The 19,316-nt window shown below is 34.9% G+C and overlaps 1 protein-coding gene across 2 annotated transcripts in view; it reads right to left on the reverse strand.

The window, feature by feature from the left end:
* Positions 1 to 19,316, reverse strand: part of LOC136987235 (chorion peroxidase-like) — a 38,314-nt gene that overhangs the window by 5,165 nt on the left and 13,833 nt on the right. Inside the window, exons 1-4 of one of the 2 annotated variants that reach the window (XM_067284930.1) lie at positions 1,265 to 1,607; positions 1,037 to 1,188; positions 295 to 424; positions 2 to 222 (exon numbers count right to left, since the gene is read on the reverse strand). In XM_067284930.1, the coding sequence (XP_067141031.1) occupies positions 2 to 222; positions 295 to 424; positions 1,037 to 1,188; positions 1,265 to 1,275 (514 nt within the window). In that variant the 5' untranslated portion in view covers positions 1,276 to 1,607. Of the gene's footprint in view, position 1; positions 223 to 294; positions 425 to 1,036; positions 1,189 to 1,264; positions 1,608 to 19,316 lie in introns of those variants that run through there. The other variant, XM_067284931.1, reaches the window with a different exon arrangement.

The following is a 19,316-nucleotide window of genomic DNA, read 5'->3' on the forward strand; positions in this document are numbered from 1 at the left end:
CCATCGGCATAAACAGGTGGCAGGAACCTAATATGGCAGGAGAAGCTTCTCCCTTCGTTTGGTCTTTGTAAATTGTTACAATTGCCATCTATGGTCCTGTATTTACTATTTACACACCGAGTAGGCCTGTTGTTAAGGCAGTGATTTTCTATCCCCTTCACTAATTCGCTCTTCATGAACAATTGAAATAAGTGGGGAACTTCGTGTTTCTTTAAATTAAATCTATGCAAGGTAAAGAAACTTGTATAGGATTTTATAAGGAAGTTTACCAAATTAAATGATACAAAAACCTACTTGTTTACTAATTCTATAGCAGCGTATTCCAGTAAGTATAATAAGTCACCTTCGGGGCATGATTCAATGGAACAACTACTTACTTGGTGTCTGCCAATAGTCGAAGGGGTAAATGGATTGATGTATTTTCCTGTTCGGTAAACAAAAAAACAATTTTATAAGGGGGAAAAAGTGTTTTTATATATAAAAAATTCAAGCTGTTATATAATAGTGTATGAATGGCACAATCTGAAATAACGGACACCTCTATACAGCTACATTTTAAAGAAATGTGCATGTAAGATAACCTCAGAACAACGGTCATTTATGTTTTCTTAAGTGACCGTCGTTCACAGGTTTGGCTAAAGTATGTAATTAAAAACAAGCATTTTTTCAATAAGAAAATGTTAATAAATAACATAATTATCATAAAAATTCATTAGATATGCTTCATATTATGAAATTATAAAAATTCTATTCAGAGAACACATAAAAAAACACACACAGCTCAACAATTAATACACTTATGAATTAATTAATATAAAAACTCAATCAAATTAATAGGCTATAAATATAAATATTAAGCTTAAAGCAATTTAAATATGAATTAAGTCTGTAGGAAATGACATAATTTTTAATGTAGTATAGATCTAATTTTAGAATTAGATCTATACTAGATTAAAATTATGTATAAATACGTTTATTTATATTTATATATATATATATATAAATTTAAATTTAGTAATATTTTTTAAAATGTTACTTTTAGTAATAAGTTGACTTTCGATTTCTTTCTGCCTGTTTAATTTCTCGAAGGCTTTGATCAGTGCATTGTCTGCATCATCTTTTCCTATGGAGGAAAGACCTCTACGCTCCGCCCAAGTTCCCAATATAAAAATAACAACGATAATATAACTGAAAGGATTGTTTATTATATTTAAATTACACACGTTAAAGATGGCTTGGAAATTATTTTCTAAACATTGCTTACCTTACTCTCATTGTTCTGGTTTTCTAAGTGTGTTTGTGCCTTTATGGTTAATATAAGTGGTTTAGAAATTGTGTCAAGAGATATTATTGGTGGATTGTGTAAGAGAGAAGTTACCGGATTGGACTGATTCTTATTTATGTACTAAACAGGAGTTTTAACACGTGTTTAATTATGTATTACGTGAAAAATTGTGCAGTGAGTAGGGAACGAAAGAATGTATATGTAGGCTTATTAAGGAGAATACAGATACTTGTTTATTTAATAAAAAGTTAGGCTACCTGAATGGAGAGATCGGGGTTCGAATTCAGGCGTGCACCATCACCCAGGAAGCTTTCGGTCTCGGATATATCGAATTTCCTCATTAGTAGAACCCACGATAGGTTTTTTTTTTCTATAGATAAAAGCGAACGCTATCACAGAGGAGTTGCTGGAAGGCCCTAAATACAAGAGGTGCCTAATTAGAGGTACTTCGCATTTAAAGGGACTTCAGAAACGTTTGCTAAAAGTTATTCAGTTACGTTTCTTAAAGAGACCAGAGAGAGAGAGAGAGAGAGAGCAGAAGGGCCTGGGGTACCAAACGAAGAAGTGCCTCAAACTTTCATCATTCATATGAGAAAGATGGTTTAAATTGAAGTTCATTTTGACATTTTTTGTTATTTTTCTAGCTTTCGGAGTATAGTTGGTCCCGTTATTAGAGTTTGAGGGGAGATGGGGCATACCGATGGCCTGTTATAGCTTCGTGAGGCCCGGGCAAATTTCGATTATGAGGCTCCGTGTACAGTGTCGATTCGGACATTTTCCTCTGAGGGAATTTTTGGAGGAATTCCCCTGTATCTCTCTTTGTCTTAAAACCCTCACTTTTTTTTAAGCGAGGGTTTTAAGTTTTGCTCTGTGCCTGCGTCATACCGGTAGTCTAGGGCCCCCGATATTCCGCCATATTTAAATTTCGATATTCTTTCTACAATAATGAGTTTATGAAAGGTTGATTTGGGGCCCTAGTGAGGACCCCAGGCAATTTACCATAGGATAACACACCATCGGAGCACCCTATAACTTCTTTTATGCCCTAGAAATGACTTAGAATATCGAAAACACGCATTAAATACCGAATTATGAAAAGAATATTGTTCAAAACAAATTTTAAATGACGCACATGTAAAATATTTCTATTTTCCCGTTAAAATAGAAGTGATATTTAACGAATTGAAATAGCAGTTAAATGCCAATAACCTTATCAGATTTTCAAAATAATTCTTACACCTTAACCGTTTTACGTCTCAACCTCGTTGTTCTTAGGTATCTATTACTTGAACACTTAATTAATATAACTTATAGTTTAATATTTATATATATTTTTTATAACGCTTATAATAGTTTATTATATATAGTTCAATATTACAAAAAATTTAAACGCATTACGAAATATAATTTTGTAATATATTAATAAATATAAACCTTCCTCAACCTTCCTCAGTTATCAATCTCGTTACTCCTCGAATAGGGCTCGCGATCTACCGGTTGGTAAACTAAGTTTTATACTTATATAAATGTTATATATATTTATGTATTTAGTAATGATGCAGTATGTATTTGTATGTTATACGCATTATTAAAAATTAGCAATTGCGAAAATATATAAACAGTATTAATTTATTAATAATTGGTTTAAGTGAAAGTAAAAATATTTTCACTTGAAATTATACTTAATTGAAATTATTCATTTTAGGTTTTTAATTATGTCAAGGATTATGAATTACTGTAATTTTTTTGTTTACTGAAATAAATTTTTATTCGACATTTAAATTATAAGTAGGAGCATTAATAAATCCTTGAAAAGACTATGCATGAAGGCAGGGACATGGAGAGCTTGTATGGAGCCCGCGGGTAAAGTGGTCCATACAAGCTCTCTACACGAGAGTAAAGTGGCCCATACAAACTCTCTACACGGGAATAAAGTGGACCATACAAGCTCTCTACACGGGAATAAAGTGGCCCGTACAAACTCTCTACACGAGAGTAAAGTGGCCCATACAAACTCTCGGCAGACGAGTAAAGTGGGCTATAGAAGCTTTCGACACGCAGGTGAAATGGGTCCCTTTTGACATTTTTTGAACAAATGAAGTGCTTAGAATGTTTCTTTATTAATAGAAAGTAGTATTAAATATTTTATTTTCTGTTAGTAAAAATTAACATTAATTTACAGGGGTAGAAACCACTAAGGGCCCTGTAAAAAATTCTCCTCTCGACAACCCTATATGAAGATTTCAATAAAGATAATGCTATGCTAATAGGAAATAAGAAATATATAATTTATTTTTAAAAAGCTGGCAACAATGTTGCTAGATTTTCCAGGGATTCTTTTTTGTTTTCGTCCCTAACAATCGCTACCGTTACCTTTAAGTCTTCGGATTAACATAAAATTACGAATGAATAAAACCACCGAACATTGGTAGTTGGTCGTGGGTTCACGCCTCTCCACGTGGAATTTTCCGGGTTTTCTTCACGTTTTTAACGTCGAAATAGGGGTCAGTTCCCATAAAAGTCCTCCCGGAAGGCATCCCCCAGAGCCCACGTGTAGCGTTGCCATAACCAAATAAATCTGAACCAAACCTAAAATGGAGATCGTGTAACTATCTTAAAATATTGCCCACCTTCACTTAGATATATAAAGATCTTTCGGTCTAATTTCGACGAAAATTATTTTCGATAATACAAAAAAATTATAACGCAAAGTTACGCAAATTTAACGTCATTTCACGCCTCCTCATTATAAAAAAAGGAGCACAAGAATGACGTAAGAGCACTCTTCAAAATGAATGACTACATGAATAAATCAGTTTATTTTTAAACATGTTCAAAGTGAAATTCATTATTCTCAATTACGGATTGACAAACGGACGAACAGAGGTGTTGGTTGCGTAGTTTCTGAAATTTTTTACAGATCCGCCTCATGATTCTACCGAAATAGGCATACTCCTTGGTGAGTCTCTACGTGGTATAACTTCACGATAGCATGGAATTCAATTTGCTGATGGATATGACCATTCAGTTATTGTCCCAAGAAATTAGGGCTAGGCATCCATAAAATGGTGCATATATTTTACCAGATAGGGCTTTATTTCTTTTAGCAAGCCCATTATTGATACGGCCATGCCCACAATGGAACGGCCGGCTGGTGACAGATGGGACCCGATACATCTGAACGGACCCACCTCCTGGGGTTTCTGACCCATCCGGATTCGATTACGAGTTCTCAGAGCGTTAAAATTTTAAGCTGTCAAGTATAGTGGAATGGTCGAGCAGATCTTCAGCAGATCAGCAGAAAAGTTCGTGGAAATTGGTTTGGATTGATGAGATAAGGCAACTCAACGCGTTGCGTTGCCTTATCTCATCAATTCAAACCAATTTCCACGACTTTTGGTGGTCTTAACCGGATAAGTCGGCCTCGTCTCTCATCACTCGGCTACTTTCTTGTGGCCTGGTCGAACCCATAATTGGCTTTCAAAAAAGTCCCTCTTGCTGCTCACTGGGGAAAGAGTTAAAATATACATATATATATAATTTCAATCGTTTTAGTATCGATTGGCAAAATGGATTAGCTTCAATAGCATGATATGAAGAAGCGAGTTCTTTGACGTCGAACTTTTCGGAGGTGATTGCCTGTGCTGTTGGCATTCTTTCTTCTGTGGCCTTTGTTGTTGTTTACGTATATTCGTGCCTGCTGGTGTACTTTTTTGTGTTTATGTAGTACTTCAGTTAAACTCGAAAGTTCTGAGAACTCTGTTACCTTTTCTCTTCAAGACAGGGGACGATAACCTCAATATAAACAGTGAAGAAGAAGAAAAAAACCATGAAAGGTACTGTAATATTAGCGCAGGAAAACACGTTCTGGCAAACACTAGCGAGGTCTTTCGAACAGGTTCGACAATTGCTGCAATTATCATTTCGTTGCATCAATTAAGTTAATTCTGTAGATAATGAATGATACACGAGAAATGTAATGAAAATTCATGTGAGATTTTTGTGGCTATTCGTGTCTTATGTAAAAAAATAAAATAATGATGATAGAATAAGTACAGGCAAGCAACGTACAGTACAATGTGTAGTTCCAATGTTACAGTGCCACTTACACCGAAACAAAATAATAATATAATAAAATAAAAATGAAGATGAAGGAAAATGAGGAAAGAGAAAATAATCCGATAAGAAATTTGATACAGAATTAAACTTGTTCTCGCACGCTTGGAGTTTTTACACGAATATTGCACTATTGTTTGAGACCTGAGTGAAATGACTTTGGACGAGATGGCTTGCAAATTGGGTTAAAAATTACTAGAAAAATGCCGAAATTTCGTGCGAGTTGAAACAGCTTAGGTGACAAACAGACATCAATCCATTATGACCCTTAGTTTACTTATCTAAGTACAGGGTGGGAAAGAAAGTCACTTAACAACAGGGGCGAATTCTCTGAGCTTACTTAGCATGCGCCGCATGCTTAAGAGAAAATTTTGACTGTCAATATACTTTTTATAAATATGCCAATAATAATTTATTCTAACGTGTAAACTCATTTATCATTTGTCTGTTTTTTCATTGACAGCTAGCGGATAGCCGTTTTAAGTCAGTGCGACGCTTGCGGGAACTCGATCGCTTGCTCATGCGGAGTTTGCCGCGACAAACATGACGTCATTCGAAGCATTTAACACTGCAGATTGTATCGAAAGCTTGCCAAGTCAGCATACATGTATTGTGTACAGGGTGGATCTACATAGGGAATAATAGGGCTTAAGTCCTGCGCCCCCAGTGTCAAGGGCCCACAAAAATTGAATTATTATCATAAATTTTTAATACTTTTTCATTATAATATATTTCATGTGTAGATATAATGGGCTTTATAGTAGCCCATACTTTTTTATTTACGCCAAATAACGTTTCTGTCTATTGTTTAGTGCTAGAGATAGGCCTATTATTCTTATAACTTTCAGCATGCCCAAAAATTTTGGTCAGGATTCTTCCCTGCTTAACACCCTTGCTACAGAATATAAAATGTACCCAAAGTTAATTCGCTCGTGTCAGGAACACATCAGACCAAGGAGAAACATATTGAAGTGTGTTACACGCACGGCCGCCATATTTTGACGGCCATATTGAATGTAACTCCGAAACTGTAAATAGAAAGACGGTCATGTGACATATCGTTTGGGGTAAAATTTCACAAGGAATTGATTGCTGAAAGATTCTATTGACCTACCTCGAACGGTTACAGAGTTATGCACGTTATATGATGTGCTCAATATATATTCTTTGGGTACACTCTATTTTCTGTAGCATGGGTGTTAAGTGACTTTCTTTCCCACCCTGTACGATAACGTCCAGCAAACGTAGAATCGAAGGTGAAGTTAACTGTGGGATTGACAAAAAACAGCGGACTTATTCCGACAAATGAGACCGATTCGAACGTTAGTATCGATTACAATGTAACGAAGAACGAATTATGCCGTACCATTGTCATTGATTTGACTTTATTCGCATAAGGCAATGCGACACTGTTGAGGGGATACCACAACTCAATTTCTTTCTTCATTTTTCTCAAACATATTTGTTATGTGACGGAGTTGTTCCCCTGTTTTGTAGGCATCACCCTTAAAGACATTAGTGCAAATAATGTTTCATTGCATCGGGGTTTGAGGGAGCATAATTGATTGATTTCGGGTTTTTCACAGTAAGTAGTATATTTGTCTTGAGTTTGCTTTAATTGTAGATAATGTGTTAATTAACGATTTTTGTTTTAAGTATGATTCTTTTACAAAGGATTATTGTGGTACATTGTTTTATTTAGGCCCATAAATTCTGAGGAGAGAACCATACGGTAAGATTCTCTGTTGAAATTTCACTACCGGAGCATTATTTGTAGATTCTTATTGTATAATCACACAATAAAAATCTGCAATTGGTGGGCTTTGGTATCTTCTTATACCAGATGCTTCTAGAGAAAGCTATGGGAATCCAAAGACGATACCACTACCGCAAATAATAGGCACGCGCCACATTCGGATACTCGCGAGCACAGCTAGGTACCACCGAGTGCATCCATGGGTTCGAGATGAGGCCTCAAATTAGATTGGCTGCGAAATAAGCGGATGCCATGAGCATGCGGACAACCGGCAGAAATTATATCGGATAACATCGTTGATCACCTCCAATGATTTCTTTCTTTCCCGAAAGCCATGAAGCAATACCTCCTAGAAGGAAAGGAGCGCATTGCAAAAATCGTATATAATAATTTTCCGAATTTTCCTTCACAATGTAATCTTACCCTCAAATCCGGAAGCGAATTCTCTCATTTTCTGATGAGACGATATCATCCCATAATATTAAATTGCATTGACAAAAACTTTAAAATTTCTTTTATAGCAATCCAAGTTTTCTGTACTGTTTTTCAATGATTATTAATTACAATAAACTTTAAATGATGGCCTTGTTATTTGGAACTGCAATGAAAAATATTTCAGAAATATTATTAGAGTATGAAATTTCTCTAGAATTTATTTAAGGAATGATCAATGTCTTCGTCCCTCTATTACTCGTGTAATTCTTTCTATGATGCGGTAAAGACAATTACTCGACCACCTGGGGAGATCCGGGTTCGAATTCCAGCTCTGGAATCTCAAAACTTCTTCATGGACGGTTTATCCCGGAGATGTTGGGCTCCGTCCCTCACCACCCAGCTGCCCCATTGTGGGCCTGGCTGAATCCGCATGGATATGATTGAAAAAGCTAAACCAATGGCCTTAAATTGAAGAACTTCAAACAAGGGCCCACCAGTGTCCGAGGGGATAAAACCAGTGAACACTAGTCGTGAGTTCGAGACATGGCGTCTTCCGGGTTTTCTTACATTAGTAACACCTAAATAGGGGTCAGTTCCCCTACGTAGTTGAAGTATGTAGTTCCCCTCGACAGATCGCCCACGTGTCACGTTGCCTTAACCAAATAAAAAAATCAAACAACAACAATTATAAAAAATAAATAATAGAATTTGCACGCAGTTTTGAAAGTTGGTGATAACACTTTTACTATATAATATTTATTGACGCTTTTACGAGGGTGACTGTAAATGGGAGGCCTTTATATCGAGGTTTGACTTTAAAAAGTGAAGAATAATATTGGAAATACTTCTAACGGAGTTCAACAGATGGCGCCACGTAATCTCAATGCTTAAAATATACACAAAATATAATTTAAAATAAGCTTAAATAATATTAATTTAAAAAATAATAATAATTAAAAACTTCAAATATCTAAAATATTCATCACTTAAGCTGCATTTTTTAAATTTAAATTTAATTGAAACAAAATATTTTTACTTTTCCGTCTCTGTTATATATAACAGAGGGAAAGTATGGCGATCGGTAAAAATATGACCCTTTGAAATTTAATAACCCCTGTGCTTTTTGTCGAAAATTTCTAAAATTTTGCAGGGAGGTTTATGTATTAAGGAGATCTATGCTGTTAAATTTTGGTGGTTAAAGGTCGAGGGGGTAAGGAGATAAAGGGATCGTGTGTCATATGTCGAGTAGGGTTGGGCTTAATTCCGATTTTATTCGTTATTAGTACACTACATACAATTTTTTTATAAAACCATAATTAAGCTTTTGACCATTTTATAATAATTAAAAATATGAAAAGGTTTTAATAATAAAATATCATAACAGATGGCGCCACATTACGCAGTTTTAAATATTGCGGGGAAAGTTAAGCAACTTGTTAGAATTTTTAAAATCCAAAATCGAATCGACAGGTCGAAAAACTCGAGGACTTTTTTGAGAGATAGTCTGCGCCAGATATATTGGACCCCGTCCTTCAACTAGTCGCTTCCATTGTGAGCCTGCCCGAACCCCACCATGGGTATGATTATAAAGAGCCCACGGGGCAGGTGGAATAAAAAGGGCACTAACACAGTAATCATCATCGTGGAAGTCAATTCTAAAGAGCCAGAATCCATTCAGCCTCCAGAAATATTTTAAGTGGCGCAGGACCCCCAAAATTGAAGGATAAAAATTATTTTCATCCTTCAATTTTGGGTGGCCTGGCAGCCTTTAAATTATTATTGGAAGACTAAACGGGTCCGTTTCCCCTATAAGTTGGCGCTCGTGATCGTCGTACCGTTATCGATATTCGTACGAATAAAATCATCGTGAATAACGATATACTTTAGGTACGCGAGGCCTGAAGCATACGCCTGGTGTGCACGTGAGATAATGCGCCATCTTCTCGCCTTTTTTGTAAATACAGTAGAGACTCGTAAATCGGAACCCCGGTAATCGGCACGATTTTCAGTCGGACTGTGTCGTGCTGAATCGAACGTTTTTGATACTAGATTTATTTCTAAAGTATAATTTTCATGTTTTTTATATTCTTCAATATATTTATTTTGTTTGTACAAAATGCAGAAATAATTTTTAACGATACGATAGCCTCGATTATTATTATAAAAATTTTCGTTAGGCTTAAAATCGACGAAAATTCAACACGAAGCGACACGCAACGGAGAAAAATTTGGACATCGAAGAGGTTAATATATTTTTTCGTACATAATCCGTAATCGGAACAAATCCCTAATCTGAACAACCCCAGTCCCCAATTGATTCCGATTTTCGGTTTACTACTGTAAATAAATATTGGTTTGGTTTGATTTATCTGTATACAGCAACGCGATACGTGGGCCATCTGCCTCCCGGAATGATCTTTTATGGACCATATTCAGGTGTTGCTAACGTAAGAAAACCCGGAAAACACCACGTGTGCAAGGAGCGAACCCTCGACCATCAGTATACATTGGCCTGGTAGATAAAATCCACTGAATACTGATAGTTGGTCGTGGGCTCGCGCCTGTCCAACGGGCTGGCTACGTGGAGTATTTCGGGTTTTCTTCGCATTTATAACACTTAAATATGGGCCAATTTACCATAAAAAGTCCTCTCGGGAGGCATCCCCTCGTTTTCTAAATAGGAGCCACAAAGTCTTCCCGAGAGGACTTTGTGGCTCCTATTTAGAAAACCTGGAAAACTCCACTTCAATGTTGGTGAGGTCCGAACCCGCGACCAACTACCAGTGGTTTTATTCACTGGGCGGTCACTGGTGGGTTACGTTAACTCTTATTGGATGAAAACCGTACAGAATCTCATTCTATTATTCATTTTATATAAATAATTATTTTAACCTTTTAATTAACTGTAGAATATAATTTCTCAAATTAAATAATTAAATAACTTAAAAGTTTATTTTTAAAAAAATAAAGATTTTTAAAGAATTTTCAAGCCAGGAAAAAAATATTCCAAAGAATTCTGGAGAAATTTTCACATTCTTTCCTGTTGCAATTAAAATATGTACAAACTAATTAAACGATGAAATGAAATCATTGATCTGTTCATTCCATAAATTTTAATGAAATTGTTAAATAGCATGGCTTTCGGCAATGTTAATAATCTTATTTTTACTTTAATCTATATTATTATTTTAAATGTTACTGATAGACATACGGATGAGCCGTTAAGGCATCACCCAACTGCTCTGCTCAACATGGAATCAAATCAGGGCGAGAAACAGAGGTATTTTTTTGGATTGATGATTTAAGACAACGCAAGAGATGGGCGATCTATCTAAAGAGGTGTCTCCCGGGAGAATTTTCTATGGGAAACTGGCCCCTATTTAGGTGAAGAAAATCTGGAAAACTCCACCCGGCACACCCGTTGATGAGTCACGAACCCACGACTTGTGTTCGGCGATTTTATCCACTGTTTAACACCATCGAGTTGCCATTCCTTCATCCCTCTTCAGACATAAGAGAGTGTTTCCTTCCTTATTCTTGTATAGTAGAAATAAGGAACTCTTCTCTCCCTGTTCTAAATCCCTTATTCCTATTGAGCAGAGAGAAGAGAAGGAAATTTGATTGATTAATTAATTCAAATTTTGTAATATTTTTAGTAGTATACATGAAACGGCTCACCGGGCACAGCTGTATCGATTACAGGATAACTTTTAGTATTCATGGAATTTCTGTTGCAAAGGGTGACGCGTGCTTACAACGTTATTTCCTTGCATAAAAATTGCATGTTTCTGATATAATAAATAATGATTTAGCTAAGAAATGGCATCGCAAAGATATAATCGTATTAATAATTCATGAAGAAATTTCTCTAATCGATTCAAACAAATAGGAACCGATAATGTCAACTATCTACGTATTCGACCTAACAGAGCAATTTCCACATTTCTTTAAAAATATAAAGCATTTAATTTAAAGAGAAACACGAAATAGGCGGGGAAGAACGAGCTTGCTCTTTCTGTATAACCTCCGTATAGCGGACACCGAGAAGTTTGTCCGCTATTTTGAAGTAAGTGGATATCTTATATGTTAGGTCTGGGGATTGTAAAAATGTTCGTTAAGTAGAGGTGTCCGTCAATGGAGGTTTCACTGTACCTAAAAAATCTGGTATTATATATATTTTGTTTTATCTAAATGATATTTATTAATATTGTTGCTATGGCATCATCCTCTTCCCAGAGGGTTGCAGCTGAGGAACCATTTCTCTCCATCTTTTCATCTCGTGGACATTTCTCAGATCCATTCCTTGATGTTATACCTCCATCTCTTAGCCCTTTTCCTTCTACATTCCCTCTATCACAGTCTTCATTAATTGGCCTGAAGATCCCCTGGCCAAACGTCCAGCAAATGCAGCAGATTTTCTTTGCTTAATGGTTATTACTTGTGTTCCGATATTAAATTTCTTAAGCATTTCTTCGTAATGGTCATTTATAAATCTTCTGTATTTAAATTCATTGGCGCGTTATCCTATGGACAAAAATGGCAATTGTCTGGCCCCAATCTTTTATACAAACATATTTCCCCCAAAAAAGTATGCATGAGGCCCCATAAAGCTATAACGCGCCACTGTTTAAATTCTATTTTCTGGTACTTCGAACCGAGCGATTCCGGTTTACACAGGTTTAACTGTAATGCACTTTCTTTTAAACGAAGATCTTTTTCTATTTCGTAATTTACACTTTAAGCATCGTTGTAATTAGCATTATATTATAAATTGAGCCATTATTGCCGGAATAAAACTTTGAATAATGCATAACTCGTGTTGTTAGTTCTTTCAAAACGTTAGTTCTTTCAATAAAACAATCTCAGCAACAAATAAAGGTGTAGTGTGGCAAATTAAGCTAATTCGTGTTGTCTATAATTGGAAATTTGTTCATTCAGAAACTAAATCAAAAGTAGGAATTTCATTTAGTAATATAGTCACAAAATTCTGATATTTATTTTATATAAAAAAAAAATCTGCCAAAATATCAACCCACACCTCGAAAGGTCGCCATGTATGACGATTAAGACATTGCTTGACCTGTTTATCGCTTCGTTGATGGGTTGTACTCACTTCGTACAAAAATACTATTATTAATAAACCAAATTAAAACATATCGATGAATCATTGAGAAATTTTATCTTTACCCTCCCCTCCTCTTTCTCCTCCAGAAGCAGTATGATTCATAGAAACGCCTGTAAATCGATAATTATACCATTAACTGACAATACAAGATGGCGTACAGATTTTAGTTTTTAAAATATATTACGATAAAACCTGTCCGAAACGGAACCTGCTTAAACGGGAAACGTTCTTCGACTTTTTACGATAAATAAACCTGTTCAAAACGGAAAATATATTGGGTACCGTGCCGTTCCGCTTTAAGCAGGTTTTACTGTATATTTGCCTTATATTATACAAAAAAATAAATCAATTATGTATTAAAATCTTAGTTTATAATTCCCCTAAAAACTGCGAAATTTATAAATTTATTTTTAAAAAATTAAGTGTCCGCGCCCATATAAAAATTTTCCAACGTGATCGCTATAGTAAAAGCTCTAATCTTATTTCAGAAAGTTGGCAAAATTCCATCTGCTAAATAACAAAATAGACCTCCCCTAATATTTTTAGAGGAAAATAAATTAATAGAAAACAAAATTAGAGAGTCATTCCTACATTTTCTTGGCTGAATTTTATATGTATACAGTATACAGGCTTACACATAAGCCTATATACAGTAAAACCTGTGTAAACCGAAATACACGGTACGGAATATATTTTCCGGTTTCCATCTTAAACAGGTTTTTTGTAAGAGAAAATCGCCCCGATCCGAAGAATTCTTTCTGTTTAGGCAGGTTTTTACTGTGTATAAAATAATACATTACTACACAGAGACCTACTTATGAAATATTATATCTTTACGAACTGTTGATGTGTATATAGGCCTTTGGTTTACACAGTAAAAAACCTGTGTAAACCGAAATTACACAGTTCCGAATATATTTCTTCCGATTTGGCAGGTGTCCATTATGAACGGGGTTTTTTAAGATAGAAAATCACTATGTTACGTTTTAAACAGGTTTCAGTGTATACATATGTGTGTAAAGCATGTGTTTATATATAAAACTCGGCCGAATATACAGTATTATTCAGGGAAATACAAGGATTATTCATATAAGTATTCGTTTAAACGGAAGTACAAATATTTTTCACAGTAGTATAAATATGATTGCGCTTCGTTGAGGACATTCGCGCTGTACTGTACAGTACATTCTCAGATCGAATTTCGGTGTCACATAGCCACAAAATAATGTTTCTGTCACAGAGCTTACGTAATATAAAGCACGAGAAGAGATAACTTATTACTTCTCACGCTTGTAATTCGCTATATTTCTTCATATTTGTCTTCCCGCTTGGCACAAATTCTTCTTAATACGATTATTCTTAATCAGAATTAAAAATCTGCTAATTAATAAATCACATTTATCTTAAATACATTGGTTTTCTCGTTTAGACAATTAAATAAAGAAGTAAATAAATAAAAACTTGCTACACCTAAAATAAATCCGGCAGAGTTGCGTAACTTTCCCGGCAAAAAAGTTCAAATTGCGTGTGGCGCCATCTGTTATGATATTTTATTAAAGGGCTTTTTTATATATTTAACTATTAAAAAATGGCAAAAAGCTCAAGTTTGAAGATAGGGGTGGATTTTATATAAAATTATAAATGATAATAACGAGTAAAATCATCATTAGGTCCGACCCCAATCGAGATACGACACGTGACCCCCCTTTATCTCCCCACCCCTTCGGTCTTTTAACCACCAAAATTTGATAAATGAATGCCCCTAACGCGCAAACCTCCCTGCAAATTTTCAGAAATTTTCGACAAAAGGCACAGGAGTTATTAAGTGGGTGCCCCCACACACTAACATCCATAAACGCAGAAAATCCCCCAAATTCTTTACTTTTCAAGACCCCAAATCCCCAAGATCTTTGGGGGATCGAATCGGTCAAACCTCCAAGATCTTTGGGGGTTTGGCCATATTTTCCCTCTGTTACTTAAGAGTCGTGGAAGTAAAACTTTGATTATAAAGTACTGTACCTATATTTATATTTAACGAGGAATTAAGTACGAAATTCGAGATGGGGACTAGAATAATTTACACACGTCATAAATTACATCACGCAATATCGTCTAGCATAAACTTTAATATGTTTACTTTAAATATTAAGTGTCAATAATATCATTAAATAAGTGCTTTGTACTGTACTGTACAGTATACGTTCTATCATCACACTTCCATATCTTAATAAATAATGTATCAATATGTGGGCGATTTCCCGTTTAATGTAGCGGGGTTTAATTACTTGATATTAGGTCTAACCTTATTTTGAATTGTAAATTTACCTTGAAAAGTAATTAAAATACCGAGAACAAAATTATAATTAATGCGGAGAATGTGTGTGTAAAACAATCGAGAAAAATTTGAATTTATTTCGATTTAGATAAATATTATTAAAACGTAAACGATGAAACCTGTTCAAAACGGAACCTGGATAAAACGGAAGAAATTCTTCGGAACGGAATTTATAGATCGAATCTCTTATATAATTAAACCAGTGCTTTGAATTCAGATTTGTTATAGCCATAAACTATAACGTATAACAGGTCGACCCTACCACCAAACACAGTAAGACCTCGATATAACGATTTCATAACTATTGCCACCCCCGCAAAGCGCCAACAAATATCATCATTATTATACTGTTTCAGGTATTGTACTTCAGTTGAGCCCCAAGCTCGATTTAGTGTCAATACCAGTGGCAGACAGAGGGTGGCGCTAAATCGAAGTTCGATTGCAGTAATAAATTTAAAAAGAGTGAGGCCTTAGGCTTACAGATTAGCTTAAAATATCAAAAGAAAATGGCTAACTTGTCACTGTCACGCTCAGGTTAAGCCAACGAAAAAAAGGGGTGGTTTTCTTTCGAATAAACTTGCTTAAATTGATTTTCGAACAAAATAAAATACGGCAAAACCTGTCTAACACAGATCCCGAATAAAACGGAAACCTGTCTAAACGGGAAGAATTCTACGGATAGCGATTTTCTATGTTAAAAAAAACAACAACAAAAAAAGCCTGTTTAAACGGAAACCTGCCAAACCGGACGACTGAGCGATTCCGGTTTACGCAGGTTTTACTATATTTGATTAATTTAGTAATATAATAAGTACGTAATAAGTGTAACCGAGACACAAAAGGAAGCACTGTTAACTGACTTTTGTGTGGTGTGTGCGTATACTGTAAAACTTGCGTAAACCGGAATCGCGCGGTACCCAAATATTTTTTCCGGTTTCTGTTTTTAACAGGTTTTTTTTTTCTTTTTAACGTGGAAAATCGCTCCTTTCCGAAGAATTTCTTCCGTTTAGGCAAGTTTCCGTTTTACTCGAGTTCCATTTTGGGCGTGTTTTACTGGATATATGTATTTGGTTAGTCTTTAATACTATTTAAAGTGCTGCTAACTGCCATTTTTCTATAATTTTACATAATATTAAGGAAATTAAACTTGGCTCATTAAGCTCTTATTGTCCATTAGCATCAGAGCATATGTTTGTGGCAGGAACTAAAATTGAACATATTTAAGACCGTTAGATTTTCATAGAAACTTTCGGGTCTCAATTCTTGATCCACATTAATTAGTTTTATTGATTTCCAATAGAATTTTCTTGTTTTATTCGATTCTCTGTCAGGGTATTGTTTCTAAATTTCTATTATATCCTAAACAATTGATAAATTTCCATCGCTTCGGATAATTCACGCGCACAAGCGCACACCTCTGAACAACGACCACTGAAAAAAACGTAAGAATGGCCGTTGTTCGCAGGTTATTCAAAAAAAACATTCCCGAAAAAAATGGTCGCCGTTTAGAGGTAGCTGTTGTTTGGAAGGTGGCCGTTATTTGGAGGTTCGACTGTATAAATTAATAACTAGAATTTAATTCTAGGCCCACCAAATTCTCTGTTGGTCCTCTCACAAGGAGCAAGAAGACCATTTGGCGCGGGCATCTCATTTATGGGGCCTCAAACTCAAAAAGGTAAATGGCCCGGGCCTCTCTCGACCTCTGAGTAATTCTGATTGTCTTCTATTTTTTAGCTTACAGGATATAAAGGACACAATATAATTATCGTGACTACAACGATCAAGATGACAAGTGAATAAAGACACTGACAGCTATCATTATCGTGTTATTAATATAAATTACCGTCAAGATCCTTTTATATTTATTTATAATTATAAATATTATTTCATAATCCTGATTCGTTGAAATTTTGAAATCTGGAAGTTAATCTTAATAGAAATGAAGAGAAAAATCTTACCCACCCAAGGGATGGACTTTAGGTGAATAAGGGCTGATTGCACACTAAACCTGTCCAAAACAGAACCTGAATAAAACAGAAGCTTGCCTAAACGGAAGGAATTCTTCGTAACAGAGCGATTTTCTACGTTAAAAAAGAAACTGTTCAAGCGGAAACCTGCCAAATCGGACGACCGTGAGATTCCGGTTACACAGGTTTTACTGTAAAATGTACCGTACGTTTATTGACCGGAGTATTTATAAGTAATGACACTGCAACGTTATATTAACGCTTTACAAATGTTAAACACTTTTCTTCATTTATTAATTCTCTTAATCTTTGGTCATTATTACATAAAAACATTAAAAACACAACAAAAATTCAAAATGTATGTAAAAAGGAGCATTAACAACCACTCGGAGAAGCAGAATATATCAATACAACGTTATACAAAGATCGTTAAGTATAATCCTCAATTAATGCTAAGGATTCATCGGTATAAATTGTTAAATTATAACCGATATAATTCTAAATTAAAAGTGTCATTTTATTAAATGAATTTACATAGGAGCGGATCAATAAATGCAATACTTTAACTAATCTATCTATAAATCACGATAATGATTTTATAAAGTCTATTACTGTTAATATATAATTCAAACTAGTTAATTAAGAGGAAGAATATTCGGAAGATTACAGAGTCTTTAACGAGAAGATTCCTTTCTTCCTTCTAAAGTTGTAGAACAGTCCAATATTTAAATATAACTCACACACAAACTGAATTATCTTTAAATATTATAAGATCCTCCACCGAACAACTTTATTTTTCTAGTCTTCTCGTTAAGATCTTTCATGTTCAGCTTGTCATTAACCCATGTCGCTAATATTTCATTGCATAATGTATGCTTTGTTGCGCCATTAAACTGTGTGTTTTATTAAGTTCTCAAGATAAATAAAAGTTTATGTACACAATAGACGTGACACGAATATAAACACGTGTAAACCCGCTGTTTACCGATGTTAATGATGTACAAATAGGCCTGTACGCCTTTAAATAAAGATCGAACAATTAAGAAACAGTCGAAGGACGAGTCTGTGTGTCGGCGCGTTATTCATCTCCACCCTTCTTCGTTTATTACAAGCTTATAAATACTTGTTAATAATTATATAACTTAACATTACTGTATAGCAATATTCTCCTATACAAAAAATTCGAAATAAGCTTGTATATTAGGTAATGGATTCTGTACCGTTCGACTTACCGGCACCAAATTTCGCACGAATATCCCCTCTTAATTTAAGCACGTGCAAGTATTAATATAACATTGCAGTCGGTGGCGAGTTATAGCTTCATGGGGCCCAGGCAAATTTGAATTAGGAGGCTCCCTATACAGTGGGGGAGACATTTTCTCATAAAAGATTGGTTTGGGGCTCCCTATTGGTGGGGCCCCAGGCAATTTCCCTGTTTGCGTATAGGATAACGTGCTACTGACCTCACCAATTCCCCATCCCTCATAATCCCGAGTAACGCAGGGCACACGCAGCTAGTTAGAAATTAATCATGCTTCTGAGAATAAAGAAACATTTAAGTAGGCCTAGCGAGTGTTTTAGAGAGGTTACAGGTACCACGAAATTACGCACGCACCACGCTTACTTATTTGTAGACGTAGAATTAATTCTTAGTTAAATATGTGGCTGTTAAATTTGGCATAATAATGATAATTGAAAGCAAATATTTATGATAGTCCCACTTAAATTTTTATGTTTTTAGATAGATGAATCGAATTTATAAATAAAGAATATAAACTAAAAAATGTAGGCATGAAATTTTTAGGCACGCTTTGCGTGTGACATTCTCATTGAAGATTTCGGAAAGAAAGTTTTTTCCCCGGCATGAAATGGCAATTTATTACTTTCCTGTGAATTTTCAATGAGTTATTATGTAATAAATTTCTTCGTGGGCAGTTGCAGCTGTTTCTCCGCCTCCATTCTACAATCTTATCGGCAAATTTTTATAAGTATTTAAAGACTAACTTTTATCTAATCGCATATTTCTAGGTTAAAATGTAATTTTTTTTTTTTTTTTTTTTTTTTGTCAGTATCGTTTAGATACTTGAAACTCGTTTCTCACCAGATGGCATTGTAACACAAATACACTAGACCCATATGTACTGTATTTTCTTAAATGAATGTTAGTTTATATATAAAAATTTGAATAATAGTTTATTTTACTTATTAAAACATAATTAAAATAATCCTTAACCTAACAAGAAAGTATTATTCTGATGTAACAAAGGAACCGTCCGTTAATTACGGGTTGTTTTTGA

This window comes from Centruroides vittatus, unplaced genomic scaffold, assembly GCF_030686945.1.
Source record: "Centruroides vittatus isolate TY-2023 unplaced genomic scaffold, ASM3068694v2 scaffold_149, whole genome shotgun sequence".
NCBI classification, from domain to species: Eukaryota; Metazoa; Arthropoda; class Arachnida; order Scorpiones; family Buthidae; genus Centruroides; species Centruroides vittatus.